General features: G+C 35.9%; 1 protein-coding gene across 4 annotated transcripts in view; it reads left to right on the top strand.

Moving 5' to 3' along the window:
* Positions 1–17517, top strand: part of LOC106472155 (uncharacterized protein C19orf47-like) — a 52619-nt gene that overhangs the window by 4556 nt on the left and 30546 nt on the right. For all 4 annotated transcript variants that reach the window (XM_022400756.1, XM_022400757.1, XM_022400754.1 and 1 more), the window contains exon 3: positions 8836–8902. In XM_022400756.1, the coding sequence (XP_022256464.1) occupies positions 8836–8902 (67 nt within the window). The remainder of the gene's footprint in view (positions 1–8835; positions 8903–17517) is intronic.

The raw sequence follows: 17517 nt of genomic DNA, 5'->3' as shown, positions 1-17517 counted from the left end.
AGGGTAGAGAAAATAAAGTATAATGTTTTACTGGAAAATAATTTTGATATTCATTTAGGAGCTTCTAGAAGTTATGCAAATGAAATATGAAGCTGTAAGATGAAAAGAATTTTTATTATTAGCATGAAAATTACCTTTCACTCAGACTGAATAGGTAAACATTTTGTAAATTCACAGACTAATCTTTAGTAAAATTACTATATTAAAAAAAATATGATCTTTTTTATATTGGACTTTAATGTTTATTACAACATTGCCAAATTTTGTAAAGGGTTTTTTCTTTGCCCATCTAAGCATTAGTCTGATTTTTCTCGTTTGCTCCAGTCTTTTATACCCTACTCAATTGCCTTTGGCAATATTTGTCTTTTGATACTCTACACTACATCAATATGCCATCTATCCTGGTGCTGTATATAAGCACCTCATTCAGATAATATCATAACTTTTTCTCGACAAAGCATCACTAATGGGTTTCCCAGTATTACGATTGTTTGAAGATACTTTGGATGGGATGTTATCATGTCATCTAATTGATTTTGTAATAATAATAATAATGATAACACTGGTCAACAAAAATCAAACTTTTTTTTTCTCTTATCAAAGACCGATTTTGCATGTTGATTACAACTCTGTTTTTGGTTTTCTCCTAGGACATCTAGTTATGGAAATATAACTGGTGTTAATTTCAACACAATTTAGGTAATAATCACACATTAGGCTAGTTAACATTACAGTTTATTAATTTTTCAGTTTCATTCCCATAAACGTTATACACACCATACACTTGGTTAAATTTATACAGTACACACTCATGAAAAAAGAAATGTACAACAACTTAAGTTATAATTAAGGCAGTAACCTTTCAAACTTGATCAGTGTCATTACGAAAACTTGATGTGTCTGAGGAAAACCAAAAACAGATTTGTAATCAGCTTCTCAAGAGCTATCTATCCCATGCATAGTTATATCTGAAGAAAATGACTTGTTGGCCAGTGTAATTTAAAATATATATATATATATATATCTTTCTTCCAATTATGGCAAGTCAATTATGTTATGAATTTCTGGGTTTCTTCTTTTTAATCTGTTGGATTTTCAGCCTCCCCTGTGGGTTAGTGGTAAGTTTATAGATTCATTGCGCTGGGGTCTGGGGTTCGATTCCGTAGGGGGACATGGCAGGTTGCCCACAGTTATTTTGCTCTAACAAAACAACTTACTTTACCATGATCTTTCACTGACCTGTGAAAAACAAAATGGAGGCCACTTTGGGATAAGGTGCCTTTGATTTGTTTTTCTCCTGTTGCTTCTTTGAGTATGTGATGTTTTGGGCTTTTTCCAGGTTGCTTTTGAGTCTGCAACTTAATTGATGGCTGAAAGTTCTGGGAGCTTTTTTTTTTCTCCATACAGAGAAATTGTGGTTCATGTTGAAAGGTTTACTTCTTAGTTACATGAAGGGACAGTTAGGCCTTATGCAACATGTTGTCAGAAGTTCGTGATTTCTCTTTCAACCACCAGGTGGAGGCATTTTTCCGACTCTCAAATAATATCTGCTCCTTGAATTTTGGGGTTCTAAGGCGGTATTTGTAGTTCACCTATATTGGTCTATGTTCCCTGATGGGATGTAGTAAGTCTGAGAACATACAATTCAACTTCAGTTTATAAGAAGACTCTCAGGATCACCAGTTTCATTGAGGTTGAGCTGGATCCCTTGTTAGCATGCATGTTGTTTCAATTTTCAGCTTCTACATTCCTCCTGGGTATTGTTGGAGTCTTGAACTTCATCAGCTCATACAGGGGTTTATAGTTTCGCTCCTATTTGTGAGTACCAATCCCCAACATCAGCTCCTCAGTACATTGGTACTCAGGATAGATTCTGTCTATATCTAAGGTTTCCACTGCTTAGTTGGATCATTAGCAGTGTCAATGATTATTATATTACTTCAGGAGCTGTCATTCAGTTCACATCTTCCCCACTATTATCCAGCAAACTTCTAGGGTTATCTGAGTGTGGTTGGTCTGGGGGTAGTGAGAGAGTCAGGCTATTTCTTTAGAATTTTTATTCCTGTTAGTTGTTGGGTCTATGAAGACTGGAGATTGGTGTCAAGTCATCAATCTTTGTCTATATCAGTGCCTAGATTCTCCAAGGTTCACAAGTTACTGATTCATCAATCTGTGTTGATTTTTTTTACTGGGATTGTAGATGTCCAACTTGGTTGTAGTTGGCTTCTATCTGCACTTTGCTTTAGTGGTGGAGTCCCACACTATCAGCATTTGTGGTGCACAAGGGTCAGGTACTGCTGTTCTGGGTTTTTTTCCTTTGGTCTCACATAGGCTTAACATGGATTTTACTGTATCGTACAAGTTTTCTCTTCCCCTTCATTCCATCGTACTGTGCACACACCATTCCATGGATGACTGGTTACTGCTGGCAACATTTCGTTAATTGTTAGACCATCACATCCTGCTTCTACTTTCAGATACAACCCAATATGTCATCAGTCTGAATATTTTTTATTTTTCATCTCATCTCTCAGTCAGGCTCAACTGTCTCCCATCCTGCTCAACATTATAGAATAGGATGCCACACTCTTTCTCACCTCTCCTTCTCCTGCTGTAAGGATGGTTCTTTCTCTTCTGGGAATGTGGGCATCACTCAAATCCCTTGTGCCTTTGTGATGAGAACACAAGGGATCATTTTATCGGTCTTTAAGCAACGAGGGATTGTACACATCCATTTCCTGGTTTCTCCAGTTTGCTTAGTTGGAACCATTCTTTGATCTCGAGGGGTTAAGTCAGGATGCTACTACAAATTGGGTTCCTCTACTGCCACCTCATCCAAAGTTCCATTCTCTTCATGAATGCTTGCTTCAGGGATGGGGTACCTATACCAACAGTCAGGAATTACAGTGTATGCAACAGACAATGAGGATTTCCTACATAATGTTTTTGTCCTTTGTGCTCTTCAACAGGCAAGGTCTCATGGTATAGACTTCTTAAGGGATAAATTGTCAGACTTAACTCTACTATTCTGTGGTGGTGTCTTACATTTCTCATCAAGGAGGCATATGGTCTAGGGTTCCTTGTTTTCAAATTTTGGACCTCCTTTCCAGGGACTAGTCTTATGTTATCACCCTTCTAGCTTGCCATGTTCCATGGGTGATACCTGTGGTAGCAGATTCATTGTCTCAATTCAAACAGATTCTCCCAACAGAATAGATGTTGCATTGCAAGGTTCAATTGGATTGCCTCTCATTTTGCAACTCTGATTGGTGGGTTGTCCTCTCATTGGATCCCCCAACTACTGGCAATTTGGTCTTCAGTACTTCATCTTTGGGCCTTGGCAACAGATGCTTTCCATCTTCTGGACAGGACAGGATTACCACTCTCAACCTTCTCTCCATTTCATATGTTACCCAGGGTATGAAATATTATTTGTTCTAACACATTTTCAGATCCTGTTGATTGCACCAGATTGGCGGCTACACCCGGGTTTCTGCTTCTATGGTCTGTGGAGGCAGCCATGATTGGATATGGTTCACCCAGCTATCCAGAAGCTCAAGCTTTTGGCATAGAGATTATGCTGTCTTTCACACGGCATTGGGGTTTAATTTCTGAGGTTGACATGTATCTGCCTCAGTTTCTGCTTAGCCCGAGAGGAAGTTGAACCCTTTTCCTTCAGTGGTGTCAACCATAATTTGTTTTTGGCTGGGATCTTTGACAGATTTTTTGCATCTTTCACAATTGCCATTGTTTATGGCAGCCTTATCGACTACCATTCGATTATCGCAACTACATACTTTGAATCCCTAGTATTCTTTAGATTCCTCACATCATTTTGGGTAATTGGTTCCAAATGACTATTCCAGTTACCTAACAGGTAGATTCAGGTTACATGTTCCTTCTCTACACCTGTTTGTAACGTGACTTATATACCATGTATCCCCATTACCTGGAGGTTTATTTTTCATGGCATCACTGGTCGGAGTGATTTGATCTGTTTGTCCACAGACCAATTTCTATATACGTCCTCTGCCCAGTTATTCTTACCCAAACACTCTGTCAGACAAGAAAATGGGTCAATCTTTTCTCTGTTTCATCTGCTCTCTACGTCCAATCATATTTCGATCTTGGTCATGTTCAGTGAGGGTCTTGAAAGTTTTGTTGCCTGCACTTATACCTTTATTCTGGGCTCTCTTTGAAGGTGTGGTATCTTCTGTGTGTCACATCTAGTTAGGTTTCTCTTTTCTATGTCCTTGGCAGCCCAGTTGAATTGCCAGCTAGAGGTCACTATGCAGACTGGTAAATGAACCTCCCCAATACTTTTATCTCATATTATTTGCTTGATCTGGTTGTCTCTTCATTTGAAGATTTTTGCCTACCACCTGTAGCTATCTTAACTATTTCTGCTAGATTATCCAGAGGGGTGAGCATTTTTATTTCTATCTTTCAGGGTCTCTTACTTTGTTTTCACAGGATCCCACTCTGTGGCGAGTGTTGCCTAGACAAGTGTGCTTTTATCAAACCAATTGTGCACTAGCAACCACTATTTCACTATAATTACTACATGCTGCAACAGGCTCTGTAGAAATGAGATGTTCCATAAGACCACCTAGGAGCTCATTAGGTGGTATTACCATACTATGCTGGACCACCACTCATGGACTATCATGAGTAAAGCTAAAGCCCTTCCCTGCTGATCATCGGAGTGAATAAAGGTCAGTTTGCTTTTAAAAATTTAGGGAACTTGGTTCACCAATTGTACTGTTTCCAGAGCACTATTCCTCAGGGCTAGTGGAGGTAGGGGATCCTTACCACACCCCCATTTACAGTCACTGTGGTGGTGGACAGAGGCTTTTCATTCAGTGTTAGAATGAATTCCTCCACTCTTGGAAAAGAGGGCAAAGTTGGGGACATAACACGTAACAGTTCCCCTCATAAGATCTTCAGTTCTGACTCTCTCTCATTTGGATGCTTTCGGGGGGTAGCTCTTTCATTCTCTCGCACTGGTCCCACCACTTAACTAATGATTCTATCTAATCTTGTGAGCGGAGGGAAGTACCATATCAGAAGTTATAATTTACCTATACTGAAAATGTATTTCCAATAGGTACTTCCCTTCGCTCATACTTCCCACCCTTCCTCCCCACTTTCCTCTGCTGCTTATGTCTTCTGACAGATCTCAAAGTGATAGTTCCTATTCCTAGTGTCACATTCCTATTGGGGGAGAAGTGACACATGATGATTTATGAGAGACGTGTTGGAATAATTTCATTCTAATAGGAGTAGAAGATTTGGGGCATGCGTAAAGAAAAAATATGCATACAGAAAGCAGCACTGGACAAGAATAGTAATCTTGTGAGAGGAGGGAAGTGCCTATAAGAAATACATTTTCAGTATAGAAAAATTAGAACTTGAGCAAGCAACCCTGAAATAACCCTGTGTGCAGTAGTGGACTGGAGGTAAAAGTGCACATGCCATGACTTTTATAAGCACCTTCAAGTTAGTATTGTGTATTTGATGTCAGAGTTATCAACTATTCATTTTACCCTACATGGTTGACATAGTGAGAGTTCATAACAGTTGGAGAGTAAATACCAGATACAGTGATATAAAGATAAATTGTTAGAGGCTTTAGAGGTTATGAAAATACAATATGCCAACTGTGCAATGACCAAAAGTACCCTTATTCTTCACATGAACATTACCTTGTACTCTGACTTTGAGTCAGATTGATGTCATTAGTGCAAAAACATATTTTGAATAAAAATACCTTTGTTACACATCTGATTTTTTGTGTACAACAAGCTTGTACATTTTACTAAAAGCTTGCCATATTTTTATAGATACATATATAGTAAATTCTGAATTATAGTCAACATTTTTTCTCCAATACAGGATCGGTTCATTAAACTGACCCCAAGCACATTTGGTTAAATAAGTCACTGAAATAATTATGAATTTAGATCTGATTTCCAAAAATATTGTTTATTTACACTAACTTTTTTGCAGATACCTAGAATAAGTTACACTTCACACACAATTCAAAATTATATTCCATTAGTGATCATACTACCATTCCTTAGCCTCATTCTGAAGGAGTCTGTATGTCTCGACTAGCTTCTGAGCCTTTTCTGCTCCCATATGGTTGCACAACTTTCCCAGATGTACTTCAAGAAGACTTGAGAGAGAGATACTGAACCAGCAGCTTGACAAGAATGTAGCTTCCAGTAAAATGTGCAGAGATGTTATGAAGTTGGGAAAATGTCATTGTCTTGAATCTTGAACTTAATACAAAGGGTAGAAAATCAGGGTATGCATTAGCCTACCACAACTCTGCTTCATCTCCTTGGTCAGCAAGTAATTGGTTAACTCTATAATGAGGACTCATAATGTTGGTATGGAAATTTAAAAAGCTGCAGATTTCAGCCTTGTAGAGTTCCAGCTCAGAAAGTTGCACTATCACTATGGAGTTTGTCAAGTGATTGGGATACCACCACAACTGCTAGTACTTAGAAGTTGATTCCAATATTGCCAAGGATATTATCAAATTGACTGTCAAAGTCATCTAAGGATTAGGATTTTACCTAATTGTATTGTTAATGTTTGATTGAAAAGGTAAATTAAGTATTGTTTACTCACTACCAGTCTACTTTCTAGCGTATGACATAACTCAGGGTAGGCATGTATAATAAAGATCATCAAAATGTGTACAAAAAATTAAAAGAAAACATTTGGGGGAAGGGGGGAATTCAAATTTTCAGCCTTTTTTATTTTAGCAAGTTAAATAGAAATGTAAATAAACAATATCAATCTATAGTTATAAAAGTAACTTAAGTATCAATGATTCATAAGATTTTGTTTTAAACTATGAAATCCAACATAAATTTAGGGACTCAAAGTATTGGATGAAAAATCCTAATCACAATCTCAAAAAAGTGAGGGCATACATGGCTCTCACTGGTTAGCCAGCTGAACTGTGAGTCCATGATTTACTTTTACTCTATTAGAGTATCCAAAGAATTGTTGTGGATAGTGTTGACTAGCTGATTTCCTTCGTGTCTCTCAGTTCAAAATTAAGGACAGATAGATGTGTGTTTGCTTTACTTGAATATCCAGAGCAAACAAATGAACAAAGTGAACTTGCAGATTTGTAGACAGTCTGCATTTCTTAGAGATTAAAGACAAAATTATTTTTGGAAGTTAACAGAAAGGATTATTTGACGATTTTACTTCAAGTAGTTTTAAAATTTACTGTGTAAACTATTGAATGAATTATGTTTAGTACTTTTGTATTCCATCTAAAGAAGAAATTGTTTGACCAAAATTTAATACTTGAGCTGACTGATCAGACTGGCATTGTGTTAAAAGAAAAGCACTTGAATTTTTAATAGTTGTCAGATCATCACATAATCCTGAAAGACACTTTCATTTGAATGTGTGGAAGAATGTATCCTTGTGAGATATAAACACACCGGGGCCAGATTAAAGGGGGGATTCTCTTGTCTTCAGATCAAGGCCCTCCCCTCCCAACTAAGAGAAAAAATAATAAAAACTGGATGTCTCATTTGAAAATGTTTTCAACTGTGTCAAATAGCAATTTTACATGTTTCATATAAACCTGTTGTAATTTTTTCAGTAACATGTTCTTACAGCTTGTTCTTTCATAAATGTTTTTTAATATTTATTATAGATATTACATTAGTATTTGGTATATTATCTACCCATTGCTTGCATTTGTGTATTGCTCAAATTATAGTTAATAAATAGTGTTGAACTGTAATTGACTTATTTACAAGTTTAGTTCCGAGGGCCTGCCTACAAAATTTGCTCAGCGCTCAAAGTCCTTAATCTGGGCCTGAAATTGACAATCATTTTATCATTCTTAATACAGCATAACACATTATTTTGACTAAGTGAAACATCAGTGAATTGTTTGCTTTACAAGTTATGTTTTTTTATGATTCAAAAATTTTCCAATAAAATCGCAGTCTTATATATCTGTTTGTTTCAGATGTTCATGAGTTATATGGCTTCAAAATGACTTTATGATTATAAAAAAATTGTGAATGTGTTAATATAGAATTTTAGAAATAATGTATTAACACCATTTTCTGAGTTAAGACTTTAAAAAAATGTTAAATTGAAATTTCACCACTGGAGTACATAAATAGTTGCATCAGAAAAAAGTTTAGCCTTTTTAGTATCAAATTACCTATTTTTTATTGAGATATCTTTATAAATGAATAGGCTACTTCCAAAACATAGTGAGTAGATGCCATAAACATGTACCTTGTGCCTTAGAACTGTGCTTCCCAAACATTTTCAGCTCACAGCACACTTTTAATGTCTCAAACATTTTGCAGCACATGTAAATAATTTTGTATGGCAGGCCTAATGTCATCCCCACTGACTAAGATAGGCAAAAATTACTGTTATACTGTGTATCAAGGAGAAAATAAATCAAATCTGAAATTTTTAAAAATGTATTAAATTGATAATAAATTTACATTACAAAATAAAAAATTACTTAATAATTGGAAACATTCCACTTCACTGCCTTAGAAGACCATCATCCATGTACAGTAGAGGGCTAGTTGATAGTTACTCAAAAGTTGAGGTCTGTGACTTGATCTTGTTGTTCTTCCTAGAAGATTGGAAATTATGGTGTCAGGTACTACAAAGTAATCATGGCCATCAGACTGAGTACAATTTAAGGTATTTGTTTGAAGGGTAGCATGGGACCTGAAACATAGGTCATACAAAGTGATTGTATATAAGTTATCATTTTAGTTTTTAATTTTTTCCTATATATAATATAGTTGTTATTTTTGGTAGGCCTTGAAAGACAAGATGTTGGGAAAAGTTCAAACACCTAATTTGTCATCCAGCAAGAAATCCACTCGTAAGTAATATTACAGAATTGACTTATATTAGTGAAAACATGTTTGTGTAACTTTTGCATTCAACTGTCTTAGTGATATTTTTCTCATCCTGCATATGTTTTATGATTTTTTACCTTTTTTTTCTTTTGCAACAAAATTACTTGCATTCATTTTTTTATATATAGCTTGTTTGTACTGTTTCATTTTCTAACATTATCTGCACAATAAGCTATATTCATTTCTAGTTGCTCTTTATGCTGCTATATGTTTACAACATTACCTTCTCCTATTCTTAAAGCACAGTAACATATACTTATATTTAGGTATACTTCACCTTATTTCGAAAAAACAATACATTCTTCAATATCAGGAGAGATGCCAAACTAGAACTGAAGAAGAGACCTTTATTTATGGCCAGCTCTACTATATGGTGTGGAAACATTTGAAATGTGGTGTTATAATCAGTTGATGGAGATCAGCTACACAGAAAGAAAAACTAATGAAGTATTGGAATGTGCCAAAATAAAGACAAAACAAAAGCAACTGTTGTATATATGTAGGTAACAGAAGATACATTACTTTACACATGTAATTAGATCTGATAGAATATTGGCAGAGATTCTGATGAGTAAAATTGAAAGAAGAAGAGGCAGCCAAGAGACTTGTGTGGATTGATTACATTAGGAAATGGATTGGAGGTGAAAAACTTGAATTAGAAAAGTGGGGTGCAGAAACTGAAGAATAGAGAACTATAGTTCTCAACCTTCAGAATTGGGAGGGATACCATGACTGTTCACCTTATTTTATGGTGTGTTTATGTCATTAATACTACCTATTACTTATAGAATAACTACTTTTTCTGCTTTCTGTCTACTCTGATCATGTTATTTCACTTTTATTACCTTCACTTGTTGCTATCAGAACAATTATCTTTTGTCATTACTTGCTACAACATATCCTGTTTTATGGGCTGTTTACACCATGACTTTACCTGTTGTTAGCAGCATAATTACCTTTACTCACTTTTAAATGGACTTTACCCTGTTGCTTGATGTATTTGCAATTTATTTGTACACTTTTATTAGCTGCACTGTGTTATATTAAATTGCTTTTTATACACCATTTACCCATTGTTAGGTGTTCTTCCTGCTGTTATATTATCCTTTACCTGTTACTATCTAAACTATATAGTTTTGTTGGTTTTCTATACCATGTGTTTTACATATTGTAACTTGTTTACATCTTGTTTTTTACCCACTGCTAGCTAAGTTACTTAATGTTGTTGTATTCAAGCATAATATATGCCTTCTAAATTCTTTGTTTAAGTCTAGTTTACATCAACATTTTCAAATGTTTTCATTCATACATGTGTATGTAGTTTTAACATGGAAAGTTGGTTCAAGATGTAGCTAAGTTCCTTTCATCCTAGTTACCTATGGTATCACATGATCTTCTTGTGGGAAAGAATTATGTAGTGTATGCTTTGTGAAAATAGACAGCAGTCTTCTCCATTGACTGGTTGAGTAATACCATGAGGTTAAAACTCTTATTATATTTTGATGGAAATAACCAGTAGTGTTGTGGGTAGTACATGCACCTTTTGAAGGAATAGCGTTATTGTTTTGTAAATATAATGCTATGTTTTCTCAGTCTACGACAGCTCTATAGATTATTTTCCATAGATTCACAGAGACTTGCTTCTTCATTGAAAGCTCTCAAACCCCTAGTAAAAGTGCCTTAATTACATTTATTTTCTTTTGATTATGTTTGGTATTTAATAAAAATTGCTTCATGCTGTTGTACACTGTATCCAGTCTATTTTTTTGCTAAAGTCAGATAAATAAGATATACTGTTGCTAAACATTTACTATTAAACCTCCATTTATCTTCCAATTACTCTTAAGAGAAATTGTGCATCTGAAAATACCACAATGTTTTAGTCAGTTTGCATTATGTAATTTATTGTTGAGATACCCATTTAACAAATGAAACTTGCATGTTAAGAAAGGTAAAAATCAGATAGAAAATCTTTCAAATATATTAAACAAAATGAGGTAATTTTTTTTTGCAAAGTAATGGGGCCAAGGAAAGAATGATTTAACTCTATATGCATGGGTTGAATCAAAGTGTGCAGCCTCGACTTTTTACAGATTGACATGGTATTATGTATTTGATATGTGAATTATTAACTCTTAATTTTACCCTACATCGCTGATCTAGCACAGGTTGTGGTAGAGGAGAGTAATTACCAGATACAATATACAGGGATACTGAAAAAACTGTAGATATGCATTTCAGTGGCTCTAACAGTTATGTAAGCAATATGCAAACTGTACAATGGACAAGTGTACTTTTATTCTTCACATTAACATCACCTTGCACACCAACCTGTCAGACTGACATGATCAATTCACAGACATATCTTAAGTACAAATACTTCCAATATGATATGTAACATATGCTCATATAGCCTTCTGGATACAGTACTGCACTCTATATGCAAACATTTTTACTTGCCATGAGCCTATAAATTTCCACATAAAATCACATATTTCTATGTGATATTGCTGCACAGTTGCATTCAAATGAACATGTGACAACCTTGCACCAATAGGAGTGTGACACACCCTCCTAGCACAGCTGGCTACCTCTGTACTGATTGTTTAATCATCACTTCTTAATTTGGCACTTGTGTGTAAAAAAAATGTATTTTCTTGTTTGTGAGCTTTTGTGATATAGATCTTTTTGTGGAAGTAGCTATAAAAACACTAACTGTTGTGGAAATAGTAAATTTGAATTTTTATTTTTCAACATTTCTGCACCTGAAGATTTTTGTGTTCTTTTAATTCTGCATTATTAATTCCCAGGTGACAGTAACTTCCACTTTGCCTGGTGTGGGATAACAAGATGTTGTTCATGCTAGGCTAACAACTAAAATGGCATCAAATGTGTCTTTGTCTATTGAGGATGTTACAGTTCAATGTGTCATGAAAAATGGAGTCTTTCATGCAGTCTAGACCTTTTTCTGACACTGATATACCTTCTCCTGTTTTTGCCAAAAAACTGACTTGTTTTACTTGCTTGGTTAATAAATTGGAGAAGTCTCATCACACACCAATTCCATATCTGATTATTTTGGATGTGTTCTTCTGTGTTCATTGCAGCAGGGCCCAGCCTTCTCCTCTGTGTTTGAGGGACATGGAATATTTGGTTTCCTCTGTTTTACCCTCTACTTCTCTTCTTGCACGGGAGGTTATCTCCAAAATTCCTTACCCCCTTAGTTATGGTTCATATGCTCCATTTGTAATGGACTGCATGACCAGTGGAACCTCTCTTGGGATCCTTTGTCCTCCCTTCTTCATCATTCTACTTCTCTGCACACTGTCCCAACAGAATTAATACCAGTGAAGATGTTCCTCTTTCTCATCCAGATCTCTTTTATTTCATGATGCTTTCCTGGCAGATGGAGCACTAGTTTCAACTCTGGTGATTTCAGCTCTATGGTTTCTAAACAGATGGACCCTTCATATCAATTTTGGTGGTTATTCGAGCTTTGGATCACTTGCTTACTGTTTTATTTAACTGCTTAGTAATGATCTATATGGATAATGCAACTGTAAGTTATTATATCAGTTGCTAGGGGGCTCTTGGTCTTGCTCTCTCTGTTTCCACACCCTCAACCCCCTCTTCTGGGACCATTCTTTACAAGTCCGACTGATGACTTGTTATATTCCGAGTACCCTGAATCATTTCACAGTTTGTCTTTCAAGACCCAACATTATTTTTTTCTTGGGGAGTGGTCCCTCAATACTCAGGTTTTCCAGTGGCTTTGCTCTTATCTGTGCACCTCTCTCATCATTGCCTTTGCCACTTAACACAGCATCAAGCTTCCCCTTTTCCTGGTCTTTTGTTTAATATCCATTGGCTCTGACTATAGTGCATTCAGTCAAGACTAGTTCATCTGGTTTCTCTATGCTTATCTCTATTTGTCTTCTTGTTCTCTTGCTCATTTGGGGTAGTTGTTGGGGCACCCTATTGGCCAGCTCAACCATAATTTCCTCTGGCCAGCCTTCTACAGTCCTCTCTTCATCTTCCTCATCTTGTTCTCTTCTTCTCCAGCCTCGTTCCTCTCTCTACCATCCTGCCATATCTTCACTCCTACATTACTCATGGATTTGCCCTTCTCTTGCAAGAAGTTCCAGACACTCTTCATGTGTAACCTTCCTTTTTTCCCATTCTGTTTGCCCATCTTATATTCTAGTAGAACATGAGATTCATTATCACTCACCAGTTCCTAGTCACTGGAGTGTGGACCATGGAGGATTCCTCCTGGGTAGGGCTCAAAATTAACAGGGGTCCTGGAGCCAATGACCACCCAAAATACTGGTGGGCCCATAAAAAAATGTCTGCTAGGTAATGTGCATGGCCCCATAAATTCAAAAGAGCCATTACAAGTTTGACTCCACATAAATTGGTCTAAGCATTTCTTAACCGAGCAGAACTTATGACAAACCATGAATGGATCTTCCCGAATTTCTGAACACTCATCAGTCCTCTACAATCCACAAACCTTGTCACTGTGAATGCCCATGCTACGAATGTTTGCTCGAAGGCGTGTGTGCTAGCTGCACTGGTGTATGGTGTACAATGTATACATCATGTATAGCCTAACAAGCAGTGTGTACATGTATGTATTGTGTATACAGATCAAGCAGTGTATGTTCAAGATGATGTGTTCCAGGTGGTTCATAGCATTTGCCAAGGCTGTCATGGCTGAGGTACCCCACTTGATAATGCTATCCCAAAGGACCTACGCTAGAGTGCTGTGAAGTTGGGAACAAAGCTGCTCATCAATCCATTGGAATATTACAATCTGGGTGTCCATGTCAAAAAGCAAAGTGAAATTCCTTTGTAGGTATTTTGGTTTGAAAACTTTCAGGTCTAGAAGGGTCCTGAAAGGTAACCAGGAGTGGTCAGAAACTGTAATTTCTCTTTGTTCCACTTGCAAAAATTAACAAGGATGCAAATAAACTAAGTTTCAAGGTTTCTGATTGCTTTGATGAAATAATGTGGAGCTTGAAGCATGAGAGACTGATTCACAAAAACCGAGACAGCAGGGTAATGGAGACAGGAAACAGGAAGTTTGTTGAAAGAAAGAGAGGTTGATACTGAAACTGAAGAAGGTTGCTTGCTGTATATGAAGGCTTTAATATAAGAAGTGGCTGTTGATGTTTACAAAGTAAGTGTAAAGATTAAAGAAACCAAGTCTGTACCAAGGATATCCAGTTCAAAGTTGACATAAGTTGTATAAACAAGAGTGGTAATTAGGGTCTGTAGCAATTGATTAATTGATTCTTGATAGGGGATGAATACATCTAAAACTAGCAAAGATAGTAATGGTTAAATGGGCTTCAATTTATTAAAGTTGATGGCAAAAAAATTAAATAGCTTTGACTGAATTAATATAATACCTAAAGATGTAATTTAAATTTTGAATATAGAATATGAAGGGGAATGGTTCTTCTCAGGGTGAGGATCTGAAGATCCAGTGAAAATAATTTCGAACCCAGTGTCTCCCAAGGGTCAGTGTTAAGCCTAACATTATACAACCTCTTTGTCAATGATATCCTGTTCCCTTCCTTAAACCATACACTTGCATCTCAATATGCAGATGATATTGCTATTTGGAGTTTTCTAGCAACCTGTGTACAGCAACATTTAGGGTCCAAATATCACTCAATGCAGTGTCAAATTGGTGCAACAAGTGGTGTGTAGCCCTCAACCCATCCAAATCCCAAGCTATAGCCTTTTTTACGAAAATAAAGAAAAGTAGGAAAAAGCTTTGTAATTTCCAGTTAACCCTTAACAATTCAGGCAATGATCTGGTAGAATATTCAGTGCCTGATAAGTGAAAGTGGGTTTTCCCCACAGAAACTGTGTGGGGCCTGGAGATTGCATTGTAGATCTTAACTTTAGCTGTTCTCTTAGTAAGAAAATTAGGTATACAGCTACAGTAGTGGTGGGTACATGACTATCAAGTAGTTTATGGTGAAGTCTGTTGTACCATACTAAATCAAAGGCTTTTTGGATGTCTAGAAAAGTAGCTATAGTTGTATGCTTTTTGTTGAAACTGCAATAGATAGTTTCGGTACATCTAATGAAATGACAAGTATTTTGTCTGTATTTTCTGCATGTTTTTAATAATATTGTTGGTTTCTATGTAATTGTTTAACCGGTTTGTGATTAATTTCTCCATCAACTTACCAAGGGTGTTTAGCAAGCTAATGGGTCTGTAACTGCTGGGATCTGTTAAATTATTATTTTTCTTAACGGTTTCTAAATAAATGTGTAATATCATGACAGTAACAATGAAAAATAAATTGTTACTTAGTGCATTATGATTTTGTTGCATAGGTTTTTAAGGATTAACTTGTCAATTCTATCCTCTCCTGGGGCTTTGCATTTTATTTTCTTAAGGTTAATTCTGATTTCTGCTAAAGTTATAGGGCAGGTATACAAATCTTTAGAACCAGAAATTTGTTTAAAGGCTAGGCAGTTCAGGACTATGTGGCCTGTGGAATTGACATGTAGAAATGTTAGCATGCTCTGCACTTAGTATCTGGTAAACATTCTAAATAGTAATCGTGAATGAAAAAGGAAATACACTTGTGGAAAGAAATGTTACTGCCCTATAGGTGATGTGCTTAAAGATGTTAGAAGTGTTTTATGCAGAGAAGCAGTTCCATTAATAAAACTTGGAGTCTAGTTTCACCTGGTATGACCTTGTATTAATTGTATTAGTATGTTTGCCAGTCGTTTTGTGTGTAAAAATTTAACACATATAAGCAATTATTGAAAACATGAATTGCATGATGGAAAAAAATAGCTATAGTCCAAAGATTAGATCTATTATTTCTAGTAAGAGTTTTTGTCTTTCAGGCATTCTTGGCCTTTTCTGATACAATATATATATTTTATGGTTTATATTTTAAGAGACATGTTTTCATTTTATAAAATTAAAAACTCCAAAATAATGGAATTTCCATAAATTTTGTATTATGGCCCAATTTGAGTTATGTTAAATGCTTGACCAACGAATAGAGTTAGAGATCCAGCTATGATTGCCCAATCATGAGGTGGTATTTTGAAAACTATTAGTGGTCTATTAGCAAAGGATGTATTAATTGCTATAGCGACAATTTTCAATTTGCCGAGAAACCTGTGAGTGGAACAGTTATGGGCTATTCATGCTAATAGACCACTAATAGCTTTTTCAGATTCATATTTTTTCTCGGCATACCTTACAGAATATTATGCCACCATCTTCATCATAGTGTAACCAGTTATTATCCATCTTCCACTTGCCCCTGTTGCAACTTTTCATTTGGTACTCATGGTTCCCATGGCTTTTTTTTCTCTTATATTCTTTTTTGGATCATTAACATTTGGTTCTTTTCATTTAGGAAAATTTTTAACTTTGGGCAACTTTTATGCCATGTTCTCCGTGACTTTGAATGTCTTTTGGCAACTCTGGTCTGTCATAGGTAGACTCTTATTTATAAGTACAAAATGCTTTTTCAACAACAATGTGGCGATATCTACAAAATGTAGATGATCCCAGAAAGAAATTCTTTCATTATTTATTTTGATTAGGAAAGAACACCACTAATTTAAGTTTAACTCATCACCACCTAAGCCATTTTAGAGCTATTTGCATGTTTTCCATATGTTGCTAATTTGAGGATTTTGCTTATTACAAATTAAAATTCATGAACGACTAATTAACAGCTGTTTCAGGATATGACAGAACTGATAACGAACTGATTGCTATGAAGTTAGTGGTAATGTAAATTGTATGATTTTTCCATCTCTCCATCAAAAGTGTTTTACATTTTATTGACAAATGTGTGTCAGCTAGATGATAGTGGGTAATATGGGAACAAGAATAGATTACACTGACGGTGATGCAAAGATTTTCTTTCATTATTTATTCTTCTTATTAAAGGACACTACTTTAAAGGGGAGCAAAAAGTTGTGTTATACCGTGATTTAGAAAGAAATTAAAGATCATATATGAAATAAAAATAATTTAAGTGGTCTGAAAAAATTTGATTTTTTTCATGAAATATGAGTTCATAACAAAATAATTTGAGATATGTTGATATCTTTAATTTCCTTTCAATTTATGTAACACCTGCTATTTAATTTACTGATTTTTTGTGATAACCTCCACTATAGAGTACATTTTACAATGAGCTATAGGATTGGCCCCTAAAACTACTCGCGAGCCACAAACAATGCATATTTTGGGGATCCATCTGGCTCTCTAAAAAAAAACTCAAGTGTCAACCGTGCTGAGTGTAACCAGTTCCACTTGGTAGAGAGTAGGGTGGTAGTATTCTGTAGGTGTAGCACAGTTCAACCCTCCAGCTGGCTTTTCCCCATCCTACTGCTGCTCAAATGTCGGGCTTCCAGGTGGTCTGGTATTAATTGTTGCAAGACCAGCCAACATAAGTCCTCAGTTTGTTGGCAAGGTGGATTTTACATTCCTGTTCTGCTTTACTGGGCTTCAGGTGAAGATGGTAGGGACCCTCCTCCAACTGCAGACCAGATGACAAATTCCAGATGCTGTCTG

The sequence above is a fragment of the Limulus polyphemus genome, unplaced genomic scaffold, assembly GCF_000517525.1.
Source record: "Limulus polyphemus unplaced genomic scaffold, Limulus_polyphemus-2.1.2 Scaffold5121, whole genome shotgun sequence".
In the NCBI taxonomy this organism is placed as follows: Eukaryota; Metazoa; Arthropoda; class Merostomata; order Xiphosura; family Limulidae; genus Limulus; species Limulus polyphemus.
This window is presented reverse-complemented; position numbering and strand designations above follow the sequence as displayed.